The sequence below is a fragment of the Clinocottus analis genome, unplaced genomic scaffold (genome assembly GCF_023055335.1).
Source record: "Clinocottus analis isolate CAN_PGR_092001 unplaced genomic scaffold, fCliAna1.0.p SCAF_24, whole genome shotgun sequence".
Taxonomy (NCBI): Eukaryota; Metazoa; Chordata; class Actinopteri; order Perciformes; family Cottidae; genus Clinocottus; species Clinocottus analis.
Window position 1 is genome coordinate 795,848 of NW_027175976.1, and position 26,145 is coordinate 821,992.

Consider the following 26,145-nt stretch of genomic DNA (forward strand, 5'->3'; position numbering starts at 1 on the left):
GGCCGCCGGCCGGCTCTGGACTAGGTGGAGGAGGAGATGGAGGAGGGGGACGCGGAGGGGGAGGGGCCCCTGGTGGTCAGAGAGGGGCCGGGTGGTCACGGTCTCCAGCCGAACGCCAGCAACACCACCACCAACCTGCTGGCTTCTGTCAAAGAGCAGGTAGGAGGCGGACGCCGCTGCAGTCACAATCCCTCGCTGTGGCGTGTGCTTCATTCGCTCACCTCCACACGTTCATTCACTTTGGTCTTGTGGATGTTGGCCCTACGACTTCTTGTCTTCTCTTCTATGCGCCCTGTTTGCTTTGGACCAACATTCTGCACACAAATACAGGGAAGTGGGTTAATTAACTGCACATAATTAATAGTTGTAGTATTTAAAATAGCAACTGTTTGTATCTATAAATAGTCTACAGTCATGAGCAGATTGTAAGTCAATGGGCCCCTGAAAACAGACGTGTAAAAGGCCCCAAACCCGCCCACATAACAGCTGGACCTAGACTGGAAGAGACACAAAACGTGGCCGCATTGTTCGTGGTCATTTGGCGTCTCTTTGCAGGCGAGTTGCAGGCGCTTTGCATCCCTTTGTGGTCCTTTTGCATCTATTTATAGTCGCTTCATGTTCCCGGGGTCTGCACCCAGTCGGCCTTGTCAGTGATCCATCCATGATACTATCACCGTGTTCTGATTCTGGTTGGACGGGACCACCCCTCTAGGCCCCGCCCCGGCTCACAGGATGAATAAACTCTGTGATTCACTCGAATTTACTGAGCAAATCCCGAGGATTATCTCCAGATGAGACTTTATTATAATGGGTCTCCATGCTATGCCGAGCCTCCCGAATTTGCACCCCAAATTCTATTAAAACTCTGCATAATAACTTCCCAGGACTCCTGTAACTCTGCACCCCAAAAAGTGTAAGACAGTATAAAAAAGATAATACTATTCCCTATTAATATTCATCCTGTGAGAAAAGCCTTTCATGCATTTTGCTTTTATGTTTTTGTTGTCGCGTTGCCGTCCTCGCTGTAACCCGCTCAGGCAAACCAGGTGTCTCTATTTAAATGACGTAAAATGTAATTAACGTCTCACTGTCGTATTCTGAGGGCTGAACGTTGACGCGAAGTGACAGTTAGATCTGTTCCTCCTGCCATAAACTTTCTGACGCCCTTTGATAAACATCAGATCCGTGTTACATATACAGAGTCGGCTGCAGCTGCAGCGTGAGCGCAGCCTCCGTCTGTCTCCTCTCCCCACGCTGTTATTTTTATGCTGCTCTCCATCCCGTCAGCATGGGAGCCGGTCTGTTCTCCTGCTCTTAATTATGCCTGGACAGTGGCCATGTTCTCAACTCTGGGTGTGTGACTCTGAATCAGGCGCACTGCTATTTAAAGGCTTATGATGTCCAAGGAAAGAGAATCTGCTCTTGCGTTTAATCTGCAATCTCTCTTTGGACCTCAGATTGCGCTTTGAGTCTCGACTGATGTGGAGTTAAGGCCGTTTGAGGCTGTTTGGCTTCCTTCGCGTCGCTTTGGTTTCCGTTGAGCGCCGCAGGAGCTGCTTCGTCACCCCTTGATCATCCTTAATGCCTCGAAAGCTCTGCTGGAATCTCACTCATTTCACACACGAGGATCCACGACTGCCGCTCCGTCTCCCTGCACATGCGTTGCCCTCGCGGTGATGGGGATGCATGTGTTGTGTTGTGTTGTCGCTCTCTCTGACGCCGTGAAGACGACTACATTCGTGCATCGTTAGCATCCACGCAGAAGCTCGCTCATCACCAGAAACAAGGGCTGATTTCTCTAATCAGCAAACGACGTACAGCGTGATTGCGATTATCTTTTACCTGCAAGACATTCGCAAACTCCTACAAGCAGAACAGACACATAATCAAGTAGCTTTACCTTTCTGTTAAAATGCAAACGGCAGCTCAAGCGTCAAATCTTTCGCCTCACAGAAATGTCAAATTAGACGCGCTAAATGGAGCGCATCACTTATGGCCTTCCATTGTGCTCGGGCCCTGCCACTCTGCCGCTCGGCTCTCATTAAAAGTGGGAGAGCGATAGATAGACGCGAGCAAGGGGAACTACCGGAGCCGGAGATATGCGGCGACTCGGAAACCGACCGCGGGGACGGTTGTTGTCACGTCTGGAGCAAAAAACGCCGCGAGATTGATTAGATGTGGAGACAAACGGCTCGCGGCGAAGATGCTCCCAAAATGAAAGATGAGACGATCCGTCGCTGCCATTTGCGTCGTTCCGTGAAAATCGAGAGTGAAACGCGCTCCCCGATATCAGATCGAAACAGTTCACGGAGCTGTCACAACACGCGTCACGTCAGAGTTTGAGATGGTTTGGGTTGACATTGAGAGTGACCTCCAAACTGCATGTCGGCTCACTTGCTGTACGGACTAAATAAACGAGCTGTAACGTGTCAGTTGGTGAGCTTCAGAGCTTGGAGGTAGTCATCTTTGTGCTAAGCTAAGCTAACAAGCTGCTGGATTAAGCTTCATATTTAACGCCAATCGCCTGACATCAGAAAGCACTTTTCTTTTCAATGTTTCTTTAAACATGAACAAACAAATGCAACAAATACTGAACTTGTACCGGTGGCCCAAACAATGGGTGGTCAAATAACGACAGTAGCATCACTTAAAAAAAGGTAATATTTCATTATTTCTAAAATATATCGATCCTGTCAGCTGCAACGGGATCAGGTAATGATCCCGGGACTCGTGTGTGTCCCGCAGCAGACCGTTGCTGTGCAGACGGCAGGTGTAAGAGCACCAATGTGACGCATGGCGCCGCTGAGAAAGAACATGCACGCTCAGCAAAAGAAAACTCCCAGAAGAGAGAAGGGGAAAAAAAAAAAAGCTCAATAAAACAACAACAACTGGGCCAAGTCAGCGCTCCCTACACTCGGATTGATTTGGGCTATTAGGGCCAGAAACACCACATGCGTCGTCCTCGTAGATTTACCCGCCGTCGACGCCGATGATTGATGGAGCCGTGCGCTCCCTCGCCCTGCGAGAGCTCCGCCTCTGCAGGCCCGCAATCCCAATCTGAGGGTCAAGCCGACTCTCGGTCCCGTCGCGACACCGCGCCCGGTGGTACCCGAGGCGCAAGAACTGCTGCCGTTTGACATCCGCCCCCCCGGATTCGAACGCAGGCGCTCGCTGTCACATCTCCGATAAGTGAGAGCGCTCAGGGCGGTCCTGATGCTGCGGCCTCGAGCCTCACGGACGCTCGAGGCCGCAGCATCACGTTAGCGGTCTGCGGCGGAGTCGCTGTGGTGGAACGTCAAGATTCCTCTCGTGGAAATGACAGAGGAAGATCTCTGATAGATTCAGAGTTATTTACTCTCTCCGTTAGCCCAGTTTACCTCCACCTGCCTCATCTGCTTAGCGACTCCCAGCGTCTCCCAGAATGCCTTTTGACAGCCCTCGACTTGTTGCTTTTCCATGAAAAGTAGTCGTTCAGGGCACATAAGGAGAGGCAGAGTGTTTTAATCCATCTATGGGTTACATGTGTAGGAGAAGAGAGCAAAACAAAAGCAGGAAGCGCGGCGCTCGGGTCTGTTGTGGGTGTAGTAACTGTAGCGGGTCGCTCTGCTTTCTCTCTATAAATACAGAATTAAGTTTTTCTGCTTTGTCAGACGTGTCTCCTCGCGTCATTGACATATGTTCCTAAACTCCTTGCGGCGAAATTGGCCTTGAAAAAAAATGTTTAACGACGACGTCTTGGAGTGTGAATTCCCCCTGCGATAAAAGAGCAGAACTAGGCCGAACACTTCACGGCTATCACAGATGCGGCCCGGATAAACCGAGCTGCCATTGGACATGGCGGGAAGGAATAAGACGCAGAGGTCTGTGGTTTGGTGTTGCTTTATAAGAGAGAGAGAGACACTCGGTTTGGCCGCCCCCGGTTCGACATGGCGGCGTTTTTCCCCGAGATGACGGGCGCGGCTCCGCTTTTGTCCCTCGAGGGTTGCCGTAAACGTGCCGGGGCTCGGAGAACAAGGAGCGCTGTGTGCCGCCGTCCTGTCTCCGCGATGCCCTGAAGAGATGCGAGGAGATGTCGGAGACAGAGAGAGAGAGAGAGAGAGAAAGAGTCAGCGTCAGCAGTGATGCTGTGACAGTCTGCAGCCCCATGTTGTGTAAATGGCTCACTGTTGTGTCCTTTAAAGTACTGAATGTGTCACACTGCATCCACTCTTCCTTTTCCTACGTCAAATGCATTTATTTTTTATGCAACGCTCGTTCCCAACATTTTCTGTCTTCATTTTTTTCTGTCTTTACAAACCCCTGAGGGTTTCTTTCTCTCCTCTCACTTGTACAATCAGTGATTTGAATCTTCCCACGTGTAATTGCATTTTAATGTTCTCTGTTTTTCACGATTAATCCCCGTAGAAAGATACTCATTGATTAGATGGAACTGCACAACATTGTTGTGTCAACATGGATCAAAGATGCGCCTCACTATCTATCACACTGTCTTGTTCTGCAGATCTACAGGGCTCTTTGTGTGATATCTTTAGTTGTTCAATGCCTTTCTTGTTTGAATACCTTTCCCGTATGACTCACCTTAACGCGTCATGAAGCGAGTGTACCTAACAATCCTGAAAAATGTGTTTCATCTACCTCGGAAAAAAAGGCAAAACCACAACCTTTACGCAGCTTGAGAAAGTCTGTGCTCAAAATATGACGTATTCTCCCAAAGTTGCACAATTAAATCCACATTTTTGTGGGGGGGTTTTCGGCGCCTCAGAGCTGTATCGGCGCTAAAAGCGGACAAACGGCGCTCCAATTAACTTTGGAATAATCGCTGCAGAAAAATCAACACTCATTAACACTGCAAAATTAGCCGCGTGGAGCCAATTTCCCTCACGGGGATCATTAAAGTTTCATGCAGCCTGAGCCGAAGCAATAATGTATAGACGATCCCCAGGTTGTGTGCGTTAGATTATGGCTGAAAAACTAGTTTATTTCTACGAGTACGTTTTGATTTCAGGCCCATTCGATGAGATGGAAACGTTCTATACATGTTTATAGTGTTGGAAACAAGCAGCCGGTGAAACCATGAACTAAATCACCGCACCAGCGTCGACTAAAGAGGCTGTCGAGGCTCCGGGCGTCACATGGCTGGAGCTTGACCTAAATACAAAAGAGCTTTTATCAGGAGACCCAAACAGATAAAAAGCTGCGAGTCCTTTGTAGTTTAAGGATTATCAATTGAAGGGCTTTTCACCCGACTGTACGAGGGATAGATTTTAACGTTGCATCACTGTACTTTTCATTCAGCAGTTAAGTGTGGCGTTCCTCAGGGATCTTCTTCAGGAACGCTGCGGATGCTGGGCACAAATTTAATTTCCCCTTTTCGGTGGGGATTTTTTGGGGATGTTCTATCACTTGTCGACGGCTCTTTTGATGCGTTTGTTGACGGTGTTGCCGTCAGACTCCACCGTCCCTCGACGTCCACGTCTCCACAGTTGACGCTCGTTGATGCAGGAATGTGTAATTGTCGTTGAGGGGAACCTCGCGTGGAGATACATCAGGCCCTTCTTTCTTTCTGGGTGCAGGTTCCTCGACCCCAGAACACCAAAATGTCAGCGTGACTTTGAGTTTTCCACTCTGCAGCACGCCACTTTTGGTACTTTTACTCGACTAAAGGATCTGAATACAACCTCTGCTGAAACGCTGAGGCCCATTAGTTTAAGTCGGGGCCAGACTAAATGATCCAGGTGTGAAAGTGACCTTTAAACTGCAATCCAGAGACGAGCCAGCAGACCGTGTCCCAGTAAACGCATCGACCTCGTCGGACCTTCCACGTTGACCCTTTTATTACGACATGACGGGGTTTTCCTGCGCAGCAGAGTGTTTTCCAGCCGGGTGGTTTTATATTTAGACGTTATCTGCAGACGGATAATTCTCCAGCGGACCTCCGTGATGGCACCAGCTGTGGTTCCTCGAAGATTTATGAAGCAGCTGCGAACGGATCAAAAAATGAGGCGGCGCCAAAACTACCAGATACCCTCGTCGGCAAACATCTGCTCCCCTTTTATTACCCTTGAGCAAGGCATCGCATCCCCTTCCACATCTTGGGACTTTATACAAGTAGGACACGTTTTAGTGTTAAAGCATTGCCAAAAGTTTATAATAACGGCCAAACTTCATGCATAGCTTGAGATGGATATGTATAAAAAATATAATTATCTTCACTTCATTCATTCAATTTTTATTTTCACTGCCATAAAAAGTCTGAAAAACATTCAAGTTAGAAAACTTGGCAGAGAGCATCTTTTTTATTCTGTTTATTGGATTGTTTCTCCTCGGTGCAGTATTTATAATATCAAACGGTACTTGAGATGTGATGTGATGTGAGGAAGGTGCCAAGGAGAAAACACAGAAAATGGTATTTAATATATTTATTGTTGGGAGCCATGTTTCCACTGTGTGTTCCTCTCTTTCTCTCTGGGAACAAACAGATGGAAAACGTCAGTGAGTGACAGACTGAACAGATCTGTATTAATGACTAAAATGAATGCATATATATATATATATATATATATATATATATATATATATATATATATATATATATATATATATATATATATATATGCATTTCATGTGCATATATTATTGGTATATATACTTACCTATAATTAGAAGGAGAAGGTGTATATAAGGAGCTCTTTTTGTTTGTGTCGGTGAATCTTTATTGTGGTTTTAAAGTGTTAAAATAAATCTGGACTCCTGATCGGCTCCTTTCCCTTTAAGGCCGCTCGTTCACGTTAACAAGGACACAAAGATGATAAATGAAGATGACACACAGAAAGAAATGAAAAGGTTTCAGGTCCAACTATAAAAAATGACTTTCAGGTTGATGATTAGTTTGAAATGATGCAGCTGTAAAGTCACAACTCTAACAAACCATCACACAACATGTGAACATCCAACATGTGAAGGTTGACTTTGATAAAGTGAAGCAGAACAAAGTTACAGAGGGTTTAGAACAGAGAACATTCAGGCGAGGACCCATTGGGACCCATTGGGATCCATTGGGATCCATTGGGGTCCATTGGAATGCTATTTGAATTTTGTCATATATTTAACCATAACCATATATTTCACTAGTATATTACTTGTGGTGTTCAATACATCCAAATACAGCAGTTTTGTGATTTCTTTTCATAAAACAAGCTATGATTTCCAGTTTTATATAACAATCTCTTAGTCTTCCCCGTCGGGGGATTATTTTTGAATTGGTTAAATCTCAATCAGCGACTGGAAACCAGAGGTCACTTGTGTTTTCCCCGTCCGTCATTCTCTGCTCGAGCCTCTTTATTCGGACACTGAAATGGTTAAAATGCACGTTATTGAATTATCTGAGCTGAAGGCCATGAAAAAGGTGCCGGGCATCGTTTTAGTGTTTTTAAATCTGGAATCCTCTTTAACGGTCTCTCCGTCAAGCCATTCAGGACGGAGGCAGAATGGGCTTTATGTGTAATTCTAACTGGCATCGAATGGGTCTTAAAAAAGGAGGTTTAAACTGCTGTCGAGTTATAATAATCGCTGCTGTAAACGTCTTCCCGTAGGAGCTTCAGTTTGAGCGGCTGACTCGGGAGCTGGAGGAGGAGCGGCAGATCGTGGCCAGCCAGCTGGAGAGGTGCATGCTGGGAGCCGAGTCGCCGGCGGGAGACAGCAGCAGGTAAAGCGTGACGTTTACACATGTCGTGCATCGAACAACACATGATGCAAAAGGTAAAGATTTCTTTGTCGTCTTTGTTTATTGCAGCAATCAAAACCTCATAAAAACTTGATCTCGGGCGGAAATTGACCCATTTTGAGCACTTCTTCACGATAAAAAGCTCTAAATAAGGTTGAAAAGATAACGTTATCTCCGTGTTTTAGTCCCACTTGGCCCTTCTCTCTACTTCAGATGCACTTAACGTTCTTAACGTCACATCAAAAACACTAATTTCTGTTGTTTTATGGATCCCAGTTGGCTGTAAATCACGCCTGGTTGCAGGCGGCGCTGTCAAAACGCGTAATGGTGATAGTAGTCTTGAAGGAATGATGCTCAGCCAGTCGACGGGCGCAGCGCGCTGTCACAATGTGCGTACATCACTGTGCAGGAAGAGGGACTTCAATGTTGACCCTCTGAAGACGACCAAGACGTTTAATAACCACAATAACGTCGCAAAATGTCACAATAACCTTTGATTTTGGTCACAATCTTGCAGATGCCGGTATTTATCTTGCTCCTGCTCCCAGCTGCAGGTTGTAGTCCCGGCCCGTCGCGGGGCATGGCTGTGTGTAACGTCTGGTGATCCCCAACTGACTCTCATTTGTTAGCAATTTAAAAAAGTAAATTGAAATTCACACAACACTGACGAGTTTTGCTCTCTTCAAATTCATCGAAGATTGAACGAGAGGTCAAAGTTTATATATATATATATCTTTCTTCTTCTTCCTGGACTGATTGAATATAAATTGTTCGGCCATGACTCTGATTTAATTTACGTCTCTGTGCTTTCTCCTCTCCTCTTTCCTCCTCTTCTCTTCTGCTGAAGCTCGTCCGAGAAGTCGTTTGCATGGAGGTCTGCAGGTACAGAGTTCTCACTTTTAACCTTTTTTTAAGGTTTTATTTTATGAGAAGATAAGGTGACCGCCGCAGATTTAAAACCCAGAAAGGGGACGATGTAAAGCGAGACTATCTCATGCTGCAAACAAAAGGTCCCGACAGCTTGAAATCAGATCAAATCTAATCACTCGGGCTCGTAAAGAAAGACGTTTTCCAGATGTAGAAAGACGATTCAGCCTCCAAAGGGGCTGCAAATTGCCAGAATGCAGCGCCGGCCGGTGAAGCAAAACAAAACAATGTTTCCTCCAGAATATATGGGCTTTGAAATGGATCCATTAACTATCCTGTCACAGATCCCTCCACTCAGTTCCCTGGGTCATTCCTCACTGTCGGCTTTCCATTAAAACAAAAAGCACAGCTATGAAACCGCCGCGTGTTTCTCGCCTCAAAGAATCCATGCGTTTAATATCTTTTGTTAAGATGTTCCTTCTGCAAAAGGTAACGTTGCGTAACTCGCTGCCCCCTGCAGGCGGGGAGACGCACGGCGGCGTGCTGGAGGCGTCCGGGCGTCACCTGGAGGCGGAGGAGGGACTCTTCATGCCCGAAGCGGACCGCGCCTCCCTGCATGACAGTGAGGGTCTGTTTTTGTGAAGTTCACGAAAGCATCTTCTCAGTCTTTTCTTTTGCTCGCCGTCTGGTCCACGCCCACGTCAACACACTCTGTTCATGACGCAAAGCAGGAGAAATCTGTACCTCTGCGACAAATCCCTCAGATCCCACTTGTAATTAACGCTCCAGTCGGAGGCTGATGCGCTTGTTTCTCTTGGCGGTTACTCGGATTTATGTTGAGCTGTGAATAGCAGGAAAGTTGTGGTGGCGCGTTCAAATAAAAGCACCGATTCAGATGAGTTTAAACCACCCAAAAACACGCCGTCTGTCTCCACTCCACCGTGTGAATGCTTAACTTCACTCTATCAAAGTGAAACTTTGCACCGATACCCTTAACATGTCGATCTATGTTATGTATATTACATTCATATACAGCAAAGATAGTTACAATCAGAACAGACAACCTTTTTATTACACAATCTTGTATTTTGTTTCCTTTTCTGTCACTATCATAAACCAATATACCAGTAACACATATATGAACATGTTATCTATGTTCACAGGGGTTTCCTGGACATTATACCTTTTTAAATTATTCAAATAGGCCTGATGGTTTAGGAGATAATCTGAATTTAGTATATGCACATATATATATATATATATATATATATATATATATATATATATATATACCTGGACACCTCGGTCCATCGTTCCTCCTCCAAGCTCGTGTTAAATCCTGCATGTGCCGATTCATCCGTTTTAAAAAAAATGAAATATTTCTGTCAAAAACGTTGCATCTGAAAATTAAAAAAAAAGTCCTGCAGCAAACCCTGAGAGCTCTTTACGAAAGATTGTTCACCCGCCCTCTTTATTACAATAAATTACAATATCATCAGCCAACATTTAGCTTCTGAGTCGCTGTTTGAAATATTAAAAAACACATTTGCCTTTTAGGTCTTTTTTTAAAAATATTTCCATGCAGTTTGGCCGGTTTGGTTTAAAAAGCATCCGTCTCCCTTCAGGAGAAAGTAGGCCAGCACTATCGACGCTGTGTGCACACACAGGAGCGAAGGCTTAATGTGTATCCACGTGCATGCTTTCAAATGCAGGAGGCCTTTTAACAAGTTCAAAGCCAGTGAGATAAAATGCAAATCATTAAAACCGACGGTGCGATGGCGTCGGTGCCGGCCGGGTTTGATCACCTCACCGCCGGTTCGTCTCCTCCTCCCTAACCCTCCTTCAGCGCTTCCTCACCTCCTCCCCTCTCGTCCCCCTCCTCAGGCTCGGGAGGCCACTCGGCCCACATGACCTCGTACTCGGACAGCGGCTACCAGGACAGCAGCGTCAGCTACTACAGCAACCAGAACGTGGTGCGCTCGGAGCCCCGGGCCTCCGCATCCAGAAGCCCGAGAGCCGAGGGTCAAGCCTCCGGACAGGTAGGAGCTCACAGCAACGACTTCCTGTGGATTTCTCTGGCTTTAAAAGACGAATTCCAAAGATTATTCTTGACCTTGACTCGTCGATTTAGCCTCTTTGAACCGAGTAAGTGGATGAATTCACGCGGAGCAGGAATCCTTTGACAAGAAGCTCCGTTTTCTGTCGACTTCTCACATGTTTTCAGACTGTTTTTGCTTGTTTTCATGCCGAGGATAATACTCTCCGTCCCCAGAGTACTGACAGCTCTGCAGCTGCAGAACGATGAACTCTTCAGCTTGAACCCTTCAAGTCGTCAAATTCTACCTGTAAAAATGGTCTGCGACTGAATCTTAACGCATTTCATTGTGGCTAATGATGATCTGCTCTTTGCGTGACAGCAGAAGCAGGAATGACAGATAATAGTGAGTTTGAATTTATGATTTATTCCACACCCAGCAGCCTCTCCGGATGGGCTTACACGTCTCGGCTCTTAATTTCCCTCCGAGGCGTCGGAGGCTGATGGATTAAGGCGGCGCAGATCGGCATCCAGTTGGCTGAGTCTGTAATTGAGGGACATTTCACATTTTGGTTAATAAGGAAGATAAAAAAATAAGTAAATGTATGCCACCATAAATATGAAAAGTTCTGTCAAATCTTCCCTGAAATGTGATTTATATACGACTCGGCCGACACACTGAGTTTGTGTCTTTTCTGGTAAAATAAATAAATATAAGGACCTTTTTTATCACTGATGTTGTTCTCATGTTCCTAGAGGATGATATGTTAATATTAATATCTATATTAATATATCTATATTTAATATCTATATTAATATTACCTCTGTGCAGGTTTTAAATTCCTTTAGCTTCCTTTTAAAATTGATTTCCTTTCATGTTCTCTGCTGTCACAACATCCGTTTCCCTCGACACTAAAAGCACTCGTGTGTAATTTATTGATATTTGCTCAACGATAACGACCCGTTGCAACGTATAAAAACCGTGTGCCTCGTTATCGCACGATGTGAAGCGTCTTCATTTGTCTCCCAGGTGTCTGGCCGGGCGCTGCGGCGGATGTCCTCCCTCCCGTCCCGGAGCCAGTCCCCCGGGTGCGGCGCCGTGTCGCCGTCCCGCATCTCCCTGCGGACGTCCCAGGGCAGCACCTACGACTCGCCCATCCTGTCGGAGCCCAAGCCGCTGGCTGCCGTGTTCCCCGGCGCCGCCATGCCGCTCTCCTGCCCGTCGCCGCCCTCCCCGGCCGACGGCCCGCTGGGCGGCGCGATGCTGGGAGGAGGAGGCGGCGGCGGCGGCGGTGGAGGCGGCGGCGGAGGCGGCGGGCGTCTGGGCTCCACGCTGTCCCTGGTGGAGGGCCGCTGCATGACGGGGTCGCCGCTGCGCTCGGGGATGACGGCGGTGCCGCAGCACTACGGCTCCACGCTGCCGCGGCAGAGCCAGCCGCTGGCCTACGGGGCGGATCCGTACGGGCTGTACCAGAGGAGCGCGCTGCCCCGACCCGACAGCCTCATAGGTCGGTCCCACGTCACATGATCACACATCACACGTCACACAAGTCTGTAAGCCGACATCCAGCCTCGAATGAATGTTTGAGGCCTGAAGAAAACATGACAAACGGTTCAAATTTGTGGAGAAACATCGTCTTGTGACCATCTGAAGGGGCGCCGACCCTCAGGTTGGGAATCGCCACAGTTTGTAACGAGAAGATCAGTTTATATATGTCCTTTAATTCATGATTAGGTTATGATCACACTGAATCCTCATTGCACCCAATAAGACATCTTCACGGTATCTTTTTAAAGCCTTTTCGGTTCAGTTATTATTCCCTGCAGCCCGTCATTACATTCAATAGCACGATATAAAGCATTAAACACCCATGAGAGAATATATTCGTGCATTAATATCGACGTTCTTGTGCGTGTGAGCGAAGCTCTGGGAGCTTTACGTCCTTTGTCCTCGACTGTTTTTCCTTTTTATCGCCGGCTCCGCTATTATGCTCCCCTCGGACCAATGAGAGCGCGTCTCCTGAAAGGCTCGAGCTCTCCTTGTCGTCTTCCATTCAGCGCTGCGTCTTTTCTTCTGCATCCGCTGGTGAGAGGTCAGCCTGCGCTCTGGAGGGTTCGGGCAAAAGCAACCAGGTCAATAAAAATCTGTGCCGGGAAGAAACTCAAGTTTAAGTTTTTCTTTTTTGGAGAAAAATAACTTTTTGCAGAGTTTCGCTGGCGGAGGTCGAAGATGGTTTGTTTTTTATTCAGCTCCTGTCCTTAGTCCGGGGGAAAGTTGAATGATTTAATATTGTACAGAAAAGTTCCTCCCTGTATCTCTGAGAGGCAGCGAGAACCGTTAAATAAAGCCGCGTTTTGAACAAAATAACTGTGGATTTTATCTGCAGCCGAGCTCGTGGAGCTCATTTCATGCTGTTTTTACTCAAATTATCTTTCGGCGCTGGCAGATAATGCCGCTGGGATTTTGATAACATTTCATTTGATGCCTGCCAGTATGAAAAATAGGGAATGTAATCTTTGAGGAGGGGAGGATTTCCCTTTTCAGCAGGTAGATGTTCTGAACTAATCCTGCAGGGGGATTGATCTGCAGCCGGTTGAAGGGAAACAATGCAGAGATCACTCGCTCCTGTCTGTTGTCTTCACACGGCGAGGCAGCAGGGGGTCGCAGTTTCCTCTGGGATCATAAACCATCTGTAATAGCTGAAATAAATGCATGCACAAGCTAAAGCACAGATGTAGATAATCACAATACTATTTATGAACACTACAAAGTATAGATATTAACGTGATGGGGCAGTTCAAGTCTTTTCTGATAATTCTTCTAAAATACTTCATAATTAAAACACCTTTTTACTACAATAAAAGTCCTCATAATTACAATAAAAGTCCTCATAATTACAATGAAGGTCCTCGTAGTTAAAAGAAAAGTCCTCATAATTACATTAAGGTCTCATAATTAAAAGAAAAGTCCTCATAATTACATTAAGGTCTCATAATTATGTGAAGACCACATGATTTACATTTTTAAAAAAAAGAAAACATAAACTGGCTGCGCACAACGATTTTACAGTATAATGATGATGATGATGATGATGATGAGAAGCTGAATGACTGTCTCGTGAGGGATTATGTGTGTGTTCATGCAGTCTGCTGCTCAGACGCCTGTTTGGTGAGCAAACTGCAGCTTTGAAGCCGATGCATTAATAATAAATAATAAAGACCTTTCTCCCTCTCGGCTCCTCCCCTCTTACGACGGCCCTTTGACAACTTTCTCCTCACACTTTGCGGTGCAGCAGCTGCAGGATTCTCTGCGATAGCGGCGCTGGCGCTCCACTAAGCCCCGCCCCCTGACCCATATAGGGGTGTTTCCATCAGCTGACGGCGCCGGGGGGCTTCGCTCTGCCGCGATCGCTTTCACATGATGCTCGTCGACATGTGCACCTTTTGTGTCGCTCTGTTGTGTTTGTGCATGTGTTGGAAAGTAAAGGGATGTGTGTGTGTGTGTGTGTGTGTGTGTGTGTGTGTGTGTGGGAGGCCGAGTCAGTGAACTAAATAAAATGATTCTCTAGCTGGGTGATTTTCATCCCTCCAGTGCTGCTAAGTGGCCTAATACGTCGCCTAAGTCCTTATTCCCAGTTATCCTGCAGATCTGACGTAATCCCAGATTACACAGCGAGATGAGCAATAGATGGATTCTCTAGATTAGGCTGTTACCGATCAGCGGCACTCGCAGTTTAGGTGGTGAAACCTGGGCAGCGGCCAGGCAGAAGCTGCCCGATTATCCCTTTTTTGTGTGTTCAAAATGTGCAACTTCGCAGTGGGAAGCAGGACAATAGATTGTGTGTTGATATCGTCACATGTGGAGGTTTCATCATCAACAGCATCAACGCAAACTGGACCAAAACAACCTCAATGTTGACCTTTAATAGTATGAATGTGCAGCTTTCAAATCCACTTCTTTCTTTCAATCATTTTATTTGAAGTCTTTCCAAGTTGCACATTACTAGACAACAAAAGACAACAACAAAAAAGCAAAATAAACCAAAAAAAAACCTAAACGAACAATCAGACAAGGACAGAAAAACACATTAATCATCATAAATCATCATCCTCCATATTAAACTACTATATCAATCGTATTTATCTCATTCTTACCACCATTTTATTTTCTATTCACACAGCTCACAGCTTCTGTTGTCCTTAAATAAACTCACTCACGGCAAGCTGTCGCAATAAATGCACCTTTTAAAATAAATGTATTTCTTTCCTCGCGATCAGAGCCGTCCTGTGTAAAGAGAGCGCTGCAGAAGCCAACGGCTCAGAGAGCAAACTGTGTGCTTCTTCTTCTTCTTCTTCATCTTCTTCATCTTCTTCTTCTTCTTCTTCTTCTCGGTAGACTGCGGCCTGAAGCCGTGTTATAATTGCCGCGCTCTCTGAACTGATGTGCTCAGATAGCAGGATGGAGGAGCCTCTGCTCCGTGCGACTCGCTGCCTGCAGCAGGTCGGGATGAGTCGGCGTTATGACATCACGGGGCGTTATGACATCACGGGGCATTATGACATCACGGGACGGTTCAGATCACCTGCAGACGACTCGTATGAGAGGAACATGTGATTTATGTTTCACGCTGTGACAGCGGCTTCATGACGCAGCTCCGTTTCATGTTGCAGACAAGCATTAAATATTCTTCTTCCTCGTTCTTCCTCGTTCTTCTTTTTCCTTCTCATCCTTCTTCTTTCTCCTTCCTCCTCTCTTTTTTTTTCCCTCATCCTCTTTGTCTTCCTCCTCTTCTTCCTCCTCTCTTTACTCTTTTAATCAACATTATTATAACAATGTAGACACAATGACCACAGAGCATCTACAAAACAAATTAAGATGAAAGCTTCCAGGAAGAATCCTAAAAGTTTCATACCAACAGTTTGGATAAAATGTGTGAATAAACCCATAAACGGTTGTGTGTTGTGTTTGTTTGGCGCCGCAGGGCTTCACAGCTCGTACGCCGGCCACTCGGGGCCGATGGACCCGGAGCTGAGGGCGGCGCTGTCGCCCGACTGCCACATGACGCCCGTGTTCGACGAGCGCTCCTTACACAGCCCGCTGTACCACAGCCCCACCCTCGACCCCCAGGGCTCCCTCTACAGGAGCAACACCGGTACTGCAGCGCGCCGCCGATCATCTGTTTTACACTGCTGCAAACTGGTCATGTTTAAATATTGTTACGCAAACTTCACAGGCTGCAAACGAGGTACCAAATATCTGTGATGTTAGAATAGCAGTACTCGTAGTGGTAAAACTAGCATAAATACTCATTAGAGTACAAGAGGTGCAGCAGGAAATGTGGTAAAAAAACCTGAAAGAAATCTTTGCAAAGAACTCGGATTAAATTACTCAAGCGACCTATATTCAGTTTCTCATCTTCAACAGATTATTTCTCTTAAAATCTGCAGAGGAAATCTGGGTTTACAGGCCCAGGAACTGCTGTTGTGATCGCTCCCCGAGGTCAGAACTTAATTAGGCTGAAACCTTTCATGTACTCGGCTGCTTCCTAATTGAAGCCATTGCAGAAAGATTTAAAGCTGAAAGCTCTGCGGAGTCTGACGGCGGAGCATCCGAGGAGACGCTTTGGTTTCGTTTAGATTTAAACAGGTTTGTCTTGTGAGACAGCCCGCTGCGTTAAACTGCCTCAAACGCTGACGTAGAGATAATATTTCCTCTTTTCAGTGACCTTGGCTGTATTTACGCTGAGAAACGGCATTCAATCTCAAAGAAAACATAATTTTACATCCAAATCTCAAGACCTACCTCTCTCACCTTTTAAAAACAAACCAAAAAAGGCGCTTTTCCCTCAAAAATTGCATAGAAAGAGTGCATCTCTGCAGCCACTAGGGCTATTTGAATAATGTTGGTGTTTTAAAAAAAGGTACACATGTGAGATGTTGTTTGGATGTGTAAATATCAGTCTACATGTTACTGGTTAAGAGGAAAGAAGAGGGCTTATAACATTTATGCAAGGTCTCATTTGGGCGATTTGAATGCTTTTTGAATTTTTTCATGTACCAAACCAAATATTTCACTTGTATATCTGTGTAATACTGCTGTATTTGGTGTTCAATACACCCAAATACAGCAGTTTGGGGCTTTTATTTTGTTATACATGAATAAAACAACCTATGATTTACAGTTTTGTGGAACAGTTTCCTTGGTTTTGAGCCTCCTCGCTTCCTTCCCTCAGGCATGGGCACCCTCCCTCGGGCCTCCAGCCAATGCGGCACGCTGCCGTACCAAAGAAGCAGCTACGGGCTCAGCACCGCGGCGCTGTACGTGGACGCCTACCGGGTCTCCGGCGAGCCCGTCTTCTCCCACCGGCACTCCGGACTGGTGGATCGGGCGGCCACGCGCACGCCGTCCATCGAGAGCATCCACAAGGACCCCAGGTGCAGCGCGCATGTGCTGAAAGTTAACAGGGTCATGGTTATTTCCAGGCCTGGAAAGTCCTTGAAAAATAAATAAATAGTAAAAGTAATGTAAATGTGTTCTATTCATATGTTGAAATTTGGTTTTTAATCATGGAAATGTGGTTTAAAGTCATGTAAATGTGGTTTAAAGTCATGGAAGTGTGGTGTATAGTCATGGAAATTTGGTTAAAAGTCATGAAAATTTGGTTTATAGTAATAAAAATTTGGTTCAAAGTCATGGAAATTTGGTTTATAGTCATGAAAATGTGCTGTATAGTCATGGAAATTTGGTTAAAAGTCATGGAAATGTGGTTTATAGTCGTGGAAATGTGGTTAAAAGTCGTGGACATTTTCCGAGCAGAGTGCGTGACCCTGTGTTTCTCCCCTCAGGGAGTTTGCGTGGCGTGACCCCGAGCTGCAGGAGGTCATCCACATGCTGCAGCATCACTTCCCCTCCGTCCAGGCCAACGCCGCCGCCTACCTGCAGCACCTGTGTTACGGAGACAACCGGGTCAAGGTGGAGGTGAGGAGCTTTCAAAACGACCTCCCGGTGTTTCTCCTGCGCGGCGCCCGTCGGGTCGCTTCCCCCCGTCTCTCAAGAGTTAATTCTCATCTCGCAGGGTTTGAAATTTGACTTGTTTTCGCTGCCAAGGCGCCATCTGCTCCAACCAAACTTTAAGCGACGCCGGTGCCAAATGCGCCGCCGCTCGCTTCTCCTCCTCCGCGCTCGGCTTCCTGTGCAATAAATAACTCGTGGCCGCTTCACGCCAGAGCCGCTTTAGAGCCGCTTTTGGGTTTGTTTGGTGACGAGCTTTTAATTAGCCTTTCGGAGCGGCCTTGGAGACGCGCCCGCTCGTTTCCTTTTGTGCCAGAAACAAATGTTTCCCGGCGCCGGTTTGAACACGGAATCAGAGGGAGACGGGGAGCGTCTGCCGCTCTCCGGAGACGCGTTTATTTCGAGATAACACGGGGAAAGTTTAGATCACGCAACAGCGCAACGCTGAAGAGCCAACATGTGACGGAGGAGCAGTGCGACGTGAAATGAGTGCAGGGCTTCGCTTTTAAAAATCATTTGTATTTTTAATTCCTATTTCTACAAGCATCACCAATATACCTCGTCGATTTCTAAAGCCCTACCGGTCCAAATATGGACCTCTGTGTGATACAGCAACAAAAAAAAGGCCCATCCTGGTCTTATGAGTCAATACAAGTCGATTTGTCATGTTTATGACACTATTAAATATGTACATAAACCATAAGTATGACTCAGAGGGACTCGGGAGAGTGAAGCGAGAGGCGTTCAGAGACCAGGGAGGAAGTGGGAACTTTTATCGTTGGCTAAAATAATCATTGAAAAACTTAAGTTCACTCAATCGAACCCAAACCTCTGCACATGTACTCCTAACATATAGAGCTGTGTTATATGTTCAGCATTCATTAATATGGTTACAATGTAAAAAAATTAACTTATTTCTTTTCCCTTTTCAGTGTACTATCATAAACTAATATTCCACTAACTCATATTTGAACTTATTATCTATATTCACAAGGGTTTTCTGTATATTATAGCTTTTTAAATGATTCAAATAGACCTCAGGGTTTAGGAGGTATTCAGTATTTTGGTCAGGTTCAAACAGGTCAGTTAGTGAGACAGATGTGATTGGTCCCCGGTCTGCAGGTGTGTCACCTGGGAGGGATCCAGCACCTGGTGGACCTGCTGGACCACAAGCTGACGGAGGTGCAGAAGAGCGCCTGCGGGGCCCTGAGGAACCTGGTGTACGGCAAGGCCACCGACAACAACAAGGTGGCGCTGAGGAACTGCGGCGGCGTGCCGGCTCTGCTGCGCCTGCTGCGGAAAACCACCGACAACGAAGTGCGGGAGCTGGTCACCGGTACGACTCGCCGGTTCGATTTCTAGCTAAAATAGAACATTATAGAACACGTTGGGTGTCTCATCGGCCATCAGCAAAACCTCCCACAGGAAATTTAAATAAAATCCGACTAACAATCGCAGATTAAATAATCTACTCGGGAAAAAAAAGAGTAAAAAGATCAAATCCAGCAGGTCAGACGCAGCAGCATCACGATGACTAAAACGTTCCAGTCAGATCCCGCTGTGATTGGCGTGGGCGCTCGCTGGCTGAGCGTCGGTCTGTGTCGCCGCCCGACTGGCTGGCAGTGTATTAACGTGCGCGCGCGCGCGTGTGTGTGTGTGTGTGTGTGTGTGTGTGTGTGTGTGCGTGTGTGTGTGTGTGTGTGTGTGTGTGTGTGTATTAATCTGTGTCGGCTGTTCTGTGGGAGGTGAGAGCGGCTTAAACACTCAGAGCTCAGTGTTGACAGAGCAGATCTCGGCACAGTCCTCGGGACAGATGCTAAGATAATGTGCTTTGGAAACAGGATGCCGCTGACGGCTCTGCAGCACACACACACACACACACACACACACACACAAACACGCGCACTGTTTAATACCAGAGGAGCTGGAGAAGAGAAGCTGTGAGACGCCTTACAGACACAGTCTTCATCTCGATATATAAAGGTTCTCGGCTATTAAAGCCGTTTTTAGTGGTTCCAAATATCTGCAAACTTCACAAGAACAGTCTCTCGTGTCGCTGCAAGCGTCCCGTACCTATTGCACCTCTTTTTGACACCAGCACCTTGTGCTTTAAACCCATGACATCATTGCATTTAGACATATATCTTGCAGCTTGCAGGAGAGAGCGAGGCTCTAATCGTGTTAAACACTAAAAACGTGGCAGTTTACGTTAAAATTAAAATGTTTTTTCTCTCTTTTTGAGTTTTAATTTGCCCTCATTGTCAAATGTTTATGAACTTTTCTGTTGTTGTACCTGTGAAAACTGTATTAATATGTGTAATATTTGATTTATAGAGAGAAGGAAGTGGTAAAATCAAGATAAAGCCAAAGACATCAGTGTTTTTTATATATAATTCGTTACCGCTGCCCCCTGCAGGCGTCCTGTGGAACCTCTCCTCCTGCGACGCGGTGAAGATGACCATCATCCGGGACGCGCTCTCCACGCTCACCAACACGGTGGTCATCCCGCACTCGGGCTGGAGCGTCTCGCACCGCGACGAGCACAAAGTCAAGTTCCAGTCCTCCATGCTGCTGCGCAACACCACCGGCTGCCTGAGGTGAGCGAATCCAACGCACCGGACGCGTCCCGGTGGATTCATTGCTTTAAACGTCACAAATACGCCGTGATTGCTCCATGAAAATAGATTTACCAAAGGGCCGTTTTGCTCGTGGAATCGATTCTCATTCTGAAACGCAAGGACGGCTCCTGGATTTATTGGTCGTCTGCACTTTATTTTAATGATCCTGTAAAACCACAACACATGATCGCACTCACGTAACGGCCTCACGATGCAGACTTCATGCAGACGTGAAGACTCAAGTGTGTGTTCTGTATAAAGATTTAAATCGTGCAACTGTTTCAAAAGGTGACAGCGAACCCTTGACATCAACTTAAGGTGCACGTGCACGTCTTTCTTTAGTGTTATCGATGTGCTTACTTGCAAAAAAAACTCAGACAAAATGATTTTGAATGGCTCCTTTCATTATCTTTGGTCCTGACTGCACACACGCCGGTTATTTATTCGCTCTAATATCTTTAAGTGAAACTACGTCTGTGTCCAGAAGCCTCCAGCAGCACTCTGCGCTCAGGCTGTAGATTGATGGTATAGAAATGCATTGTGGGAGTTATGTGCAGTCTCCTCGTGTGAAGGTTCCTATTGGAGGACCGGCCGCGTCCTCGGCTTGTATCCGGGCAGGTTTTGAGCCACCCTGTGGGAGAATCCACACACTGCACTTCAGTCTGAATTAATGTGTGTGTGTGTGTGTGTACGTGTGTGTGTGTGTGTGTGTGTGTGTGAGGAACCTGAGCTCAGCAGGGGAGGAGGCGAGGAGTCAGCTGCGCTGCTGTGAAGGTCTGGTGGACTCGCTGCTTCACGTCCTCAAAGCCTGCGTCAACACCTCCGACTACGACAGCAAGGTATGCACACACACAGAGAGACACACACACACACACACACACACACACACACACACACACACACACACACACCAATAAATATCTCCATGGAAATTCCCCAGTTGATCACTCGCATGAAGACAATCATATTTTGTGTAACAACTTCACGACAGAGTTTTGTATAATTATGCAGTTGAGGTTATCTAATTAAATATTAATTAAATATCTTTGATAAAAAGTTGTATGAATCAAACTATGAATAAAGTAAAAAGCTTCAGAAAAAAGAGCAGAAGGAAACAGTAAAGTTGTATTATAACATGTTTAAATGTGTATTTCCTTTGAGATATTTGGACTTCCTTTCCCTCAGATTGTGGAGAACAGCGTCTGCACGCTGAGGAACCTCTCGTACCGGCTGGAGGTGGAGATGCCGTCCTCTCGCCTGCTGGGCAACCAGGAGCTGGACACCCTGCTGGGCTTCTCCTCGCCGGCCAAAGAGCTGGACTACCTCTGCTGGGGCAAGAGGCGGCGCGGCAGGAAGCGCGGCGGCTGGTCCGACGACAAGGCACGAGCAGGCCGGGCCTTTTGCTGCTGTTCAGTCTGGTGGGAAAAGTTGAAAATGACCGATGTTGTGTTGCTTTGTGCGTCGCAGTGGGACGGCGTCGGGCCGATCCCGGGCTTCTCCCAGCCGCTGAGGGGGGCGGAGCTTCTGTGGCACCCCGTGGTGGTGAAGCCGTACCTCAACCTGCTGGCCGAGAGCTCCAACCCGGCCACGCTGGAGGGCGCCGCCGGGTCGCTGCAGAACCTCTCCGCCGGAAACTGGAAGGTAGAACTTCCTCTCTACACACTCCGATGTTCTAACAAGAGCTGAGTCCAGCAATACAACTGAGCGTGTGTGTGTGTGTGTGTGTGTGTGTGTGTGTGTCCAGTTCTCGGCCTACATCCGAGCCGCGGTGCGTAAGGAGAAGGGTCTGCCCATCCTGGTGGAGCTGCTGAGGATGGACAACGACCGGGTCGTCTGCTCCGTCGCCACCGCGCTGCGCAACATGGCGCTGGACAGCCGCAACAAGGAGCTGATAGGTGCTCACACACACACACACACACACACACACACACACACACACACCGAGAAACTCAGAGCTGTGAATCTTCACACTGGAGACAGAAGCGGCTGGTTGGAAATAGTCAGATTGGATTTAGAAGGTGTGATGACACGATGTGAAATAATCCAACTGGAGATGGAAACATCTGGAGTTGCCTGCTAGAAGTGAGAGATTACTCTCTCACTTAATCTCTATATCTCTAAAACCCTCAATGGGAGGAAGAGGAGAAACTCCACAAGGTGTAAAAGCAAAGCTAAAATGAACTGCCTGCAAACTAATAAAAAGTTACGGCAGATGCATTTATCATCATCTTTAAATGTATATATACCGTCACAATGAAATAATAAAATACGACGGAGACCTTTCCAGAGAGTCTCGGCACACATTTCCTGCAAAGCGATGAAGAATCAGGCTTCGACGAGTCTGAATGAAGTCCTCGTCCCGGTGTTCTCGTTCCAGGGAAGTACGCCATGCGGGATCTGGTGAACCGGCTGCCGGGCGGCACGCCGCCGGTGCTGTCGGACGAGACGGTGGCGTCGGTCTGCTGCACGCTGCACGAGGTCACCAGCCGCAACATGGAGAACGCCAAGGCGCTGGCCGACAGCGGCGGCATCGAGAAGCTGGTGGACATCAGTAAAGGACGAGGGAAAGGGTACGAGGGGGACGCTCGTCTTCACAAAGATGTGTTACCTTTCCATTATTACCTGGAAATAAAGACTTTAATTAGATTAACTAAACCGTTTGTGGAATGAGACGACATGCAGGAGTCAATGAAGGATGATTTTCTGCACAATAAACAAACACAAATCAATATATTTCCTTGCATATCATAACTAAGGTGCATGCATTGTCTTACATTATTAATGCATCCTCTTCTTAAAGGTCATCATTTGAAAGTCTCTCCATCAGGATTCTAGCTCTCATCAGTAAATATACAACCAACGAGCGGCGTTGCGTAATCTGTTGGTGTCGCATTAAAAATTTGTGTCCGCTGGCGTCGCAGGTACTCCATGAAGGTCGTGAAGGCAGCGGCGCAGGTGCTGAACACGCTGTGGCAGTACCGGGAGCTGAGGAACCTCTACAAGCAGGTCGGTACCCGCAGAACCACCCGCAGAACCGGAGGAACCGCGATGCTAATGCAATCGAGGCTAAAATATCCCAACAAGTGGCATTGAATCTAAGAAAAAAAGAGCAAAACCGGCTCATAATTTGTGGTTTTCTTGACGTCAGAAGATGGAAGTCAAGCGTTTTCTCTGCTGCAGTGAAAGCAGATAAGCCGTTTGACGCCGTCAGCCTCTTTTCGCTCTAAAACACCCAGAATTCACGGCAAATTATTCGTATACAAGATAGCGAGACTGCTTTGATGAACAGATTAATGTTAGACGTCTATCTTCAAGTTATGAAGTTGGATCTAAGCAACAGTCAAAGCGGCTTCGACATGATTTCTGCAGCACGGAGACGCAGACATGCGTCGGTTGTAGATAACAAAGACTTCATCTTTATCCAGCGAGATGCTCCTCTCTTACATGTTCTCTTACATGTTGTTCGTGGCGGCGTGTAACTGCTTTGTGGCCGAGCAGGACGGCTGGAACTACACTCACTTCGTGACGCCCGTCTCCACGCTGGAGCGAGACCGCTACCTGTCGCAGCCCACGCTGCCCACCAGCCCGCTGCAGATGTCCCCCGTCGTCCAATCAGGTGAGAGATGAGTCAGAGAAGATCAAACGCAGGGAAATCCTGGAAGGGGTCGACGTCCTGAGAACATATTTCCTGTTCCTGTGTCCCGCAGGTGGAAGTGCGACGTCCTCTCCGGCGATGCTCGGCATCAGAAGGCACAGTTCCAACTATCAGAGGGCGCAGTCGTCTATGCAACTCGACACGTATTACGGAGACAACAGTTTACACAAACGGCAGTACACAGGTGAGCGTCGCTCGTGTAGAAACACCTGAGCTGCTGCGTCGAGACTCACGCTGACTCTCTCTCTGTTGGATGTTTCCCTTCAGGGTCCGAGAAGAAAACTCCGTACTTCATCGGGACGTATTCGTCCCAGTCGGGAGAGGATCTGAGGCGGTCGCAGGTAAAACTTTTGGCAAATTCAGCCGCATTGTTGAGTAAATATGTTGAGAGAAGCCGAGCGGTGCTGCAGACTAGTCTTGTACTGTTCCTTTTGCTTTTATGAACATAACAAATCTATTTATTTAACTTGTAATTAACACAGGGAGACAGATTAATGATGTCACATATTGTGAATCATGAAAATATTGATTTAAAATCAGAAACTTGACATAAAATGTTGATTTTAAATCAGAAACAGGTCTTATCAGCACTGACGTTCATGAATGGATCATTTTAAATCAGGTTTCAGGCACAAAAAAACTAAAAGCAGCCGTTCCAGAAGTCGATATTTGCAGCTTCAGAAGACAATCGACAGCTCAATCTATAATGACGTGATGCAGCTCTTCTGGCAGCACACAATGCGCCTGTCACAGTGAACATTTATTGGATGTGTAGTTAGTCGCGTCTGAAGCCGCTCCTCTCTCAGCACACAGAGCCGTTCTACGACGAGCCCGACAGGAAGAACTACAACAGCTACAGGATGTACCTGTCGTCCCCGCAGGGCTACGGGCCGGAGGAGCCGTACGAGGACGAGCCGGCGCACCTCACCCCGTCCTCGCCCGGCGGCTACGCCGGCCAGCCGCTGCCCTTCAAGGCCAACACCAACTACGTGGACTTCTACTCCACCACGCGGAGGCCCTCGCACCGCGCCAACAAGTTCACCGGCTCGCCCGACTCCTGGGTGTAGAAGCAGAGTCCACCACGCCAACCTCGAGCTTCTGTGTGTGTGAGTGAGTGTGTGTGTGTGTGTGTGTGACCGGGGCGTGGTTTGTTTCATGCAGCTTCTGACCGAGTCTGACCACGATGATGCAGATAAACAGGATGATTCATTGCGTCCTCCTCTTCTGACGAACCACAAGCAGAGGATGGAAATGAGGATTAATGTGCTGACTTTAAGGAATTGTGTAGATCTTAAATGTGTGAAAGACTCCCTAACGAGCAGGTGGATGGTAATAATTGTATTAATAATGATGATAATGAACCTTTATGTCTATAGCACCTTTTCAAACAAAGATGCAAAGTGCTTTGCAGGACAAAAATAACATTGTTAGACGAACAATTCAATATTAAAGATAATTTAAAACGGCTTAAAAGTTATAAAACATTCAGAAGGAGCTTAAACTAATGCATTAGCATTTTTAAAGAAGCAACTTAAATGTCAATATTCAGGTGACTTAAAACTTAGAACAAGTTTCTATTCACATTTTTCACTATAGAAGATTAAAAACCATAAAAATTCAGAATAAAACGTTTTCAAACGTGAATTTGAGCTGTTTGTGCGTCTCGGTGTGGACTCGGTCACGAGCTGCTTCCTGAGGAACAAACGCCTCTTGTTGTTGTTTACCGGAGTGTTTGTGAGTAAAAAAGTGCAGTTTGTTGGCGTTGGAACATTCATTTTGTTTGCCAGCAACTTCACGAATGAGAGAAATCAGAATATCTTGAAGCTGAGGGATCCCGCAGAGAAGAAAAAAAGACGAATAACAGCAGAGTTTGAGTTTCCTGCTGCGATAAATATAAATGAAATATGCTTTGACCCGGGTTTACATCTGTAAACGTGCAGTAATATCATAAAGTATGTGAATTATGTGGAAAAACCCGGTGGAAACATGTACAGATACGATGGTCCGTCCTGTTTCATTGTTGTACTCGATACGTGGAACTTTATGTGATTGTGTGAAGAAGATTTTTCTATTATTTATTACTTTTCATTCATTTAACTTGTGACCTGACCAAAATACCACATCTGTCTGTTCAGTCCAAAACCAATGATGATGATGATGATGATGATGATGTGCAATGTTACAGAGGGAAATATATGTATAGGGATTAAAGATTATATCATGAAGATATCTGGA

The 26,145-nt window shown here is 46.6% G+C and overlaps 1 protein-coding gene across 3 annotated transcripts; it reads left to right on the plus strand.

Annotated features, from left to right (window-relative positions):
• Positions 1-21: 21 nt before the first annotated feature.
• On the plus strand, positions 22-26,135 carry LOC137794045 (plakophilin-4-like). Of its 3 annotated transcripts, none has more exons than XM_068590612.1 (21): positions 22-159; positions 7,593-7,705; positions 8,571-8,605; positions 9,111-9,218; positions 10,475-10,629; positions 11,656-12,133; positions 15,608-15,778; positions 16,859-17,060; positions 17,472-17,604; positions 18,760-18,973; positions 20,054-20,234; positions 20,977-21,094; positions 21,441-21,635; positions 21,723-21,896; positions 22,000-22,150; positions 22,633-22,825; positions 23,177-23,261; positions 23,754-23,871; positions 23,963-24,094; positions 24,178-24,251; positions 24,717-26,135. In XM_068590612.1, exons 1-21 carry the CDS (start codon positions 37-39, stop codon positions 24,975-24,977), a joined length of 3,414 nt encoding a protein of 1,137 aa, XP_068446713.1. In that variant the 5' UTR covers positions 22-36; the 3' UTR covers positions 24,978-26,135. The 3 variants fall into 3 exon arrangements, with proteins under 3 accessions (XP_068446713.1, XP_068446712.1, XP_068446710.1); XM_068590611.1 differs by having other exon boundaries at positions 37-159; positions 24,792-26,135; XM_068590609.1 differs by having other exon boundaries at positions 37-159; positions 9,111-9,212.
• Positions 26,136-26,145: the final 10 nt, after the last annotated feature.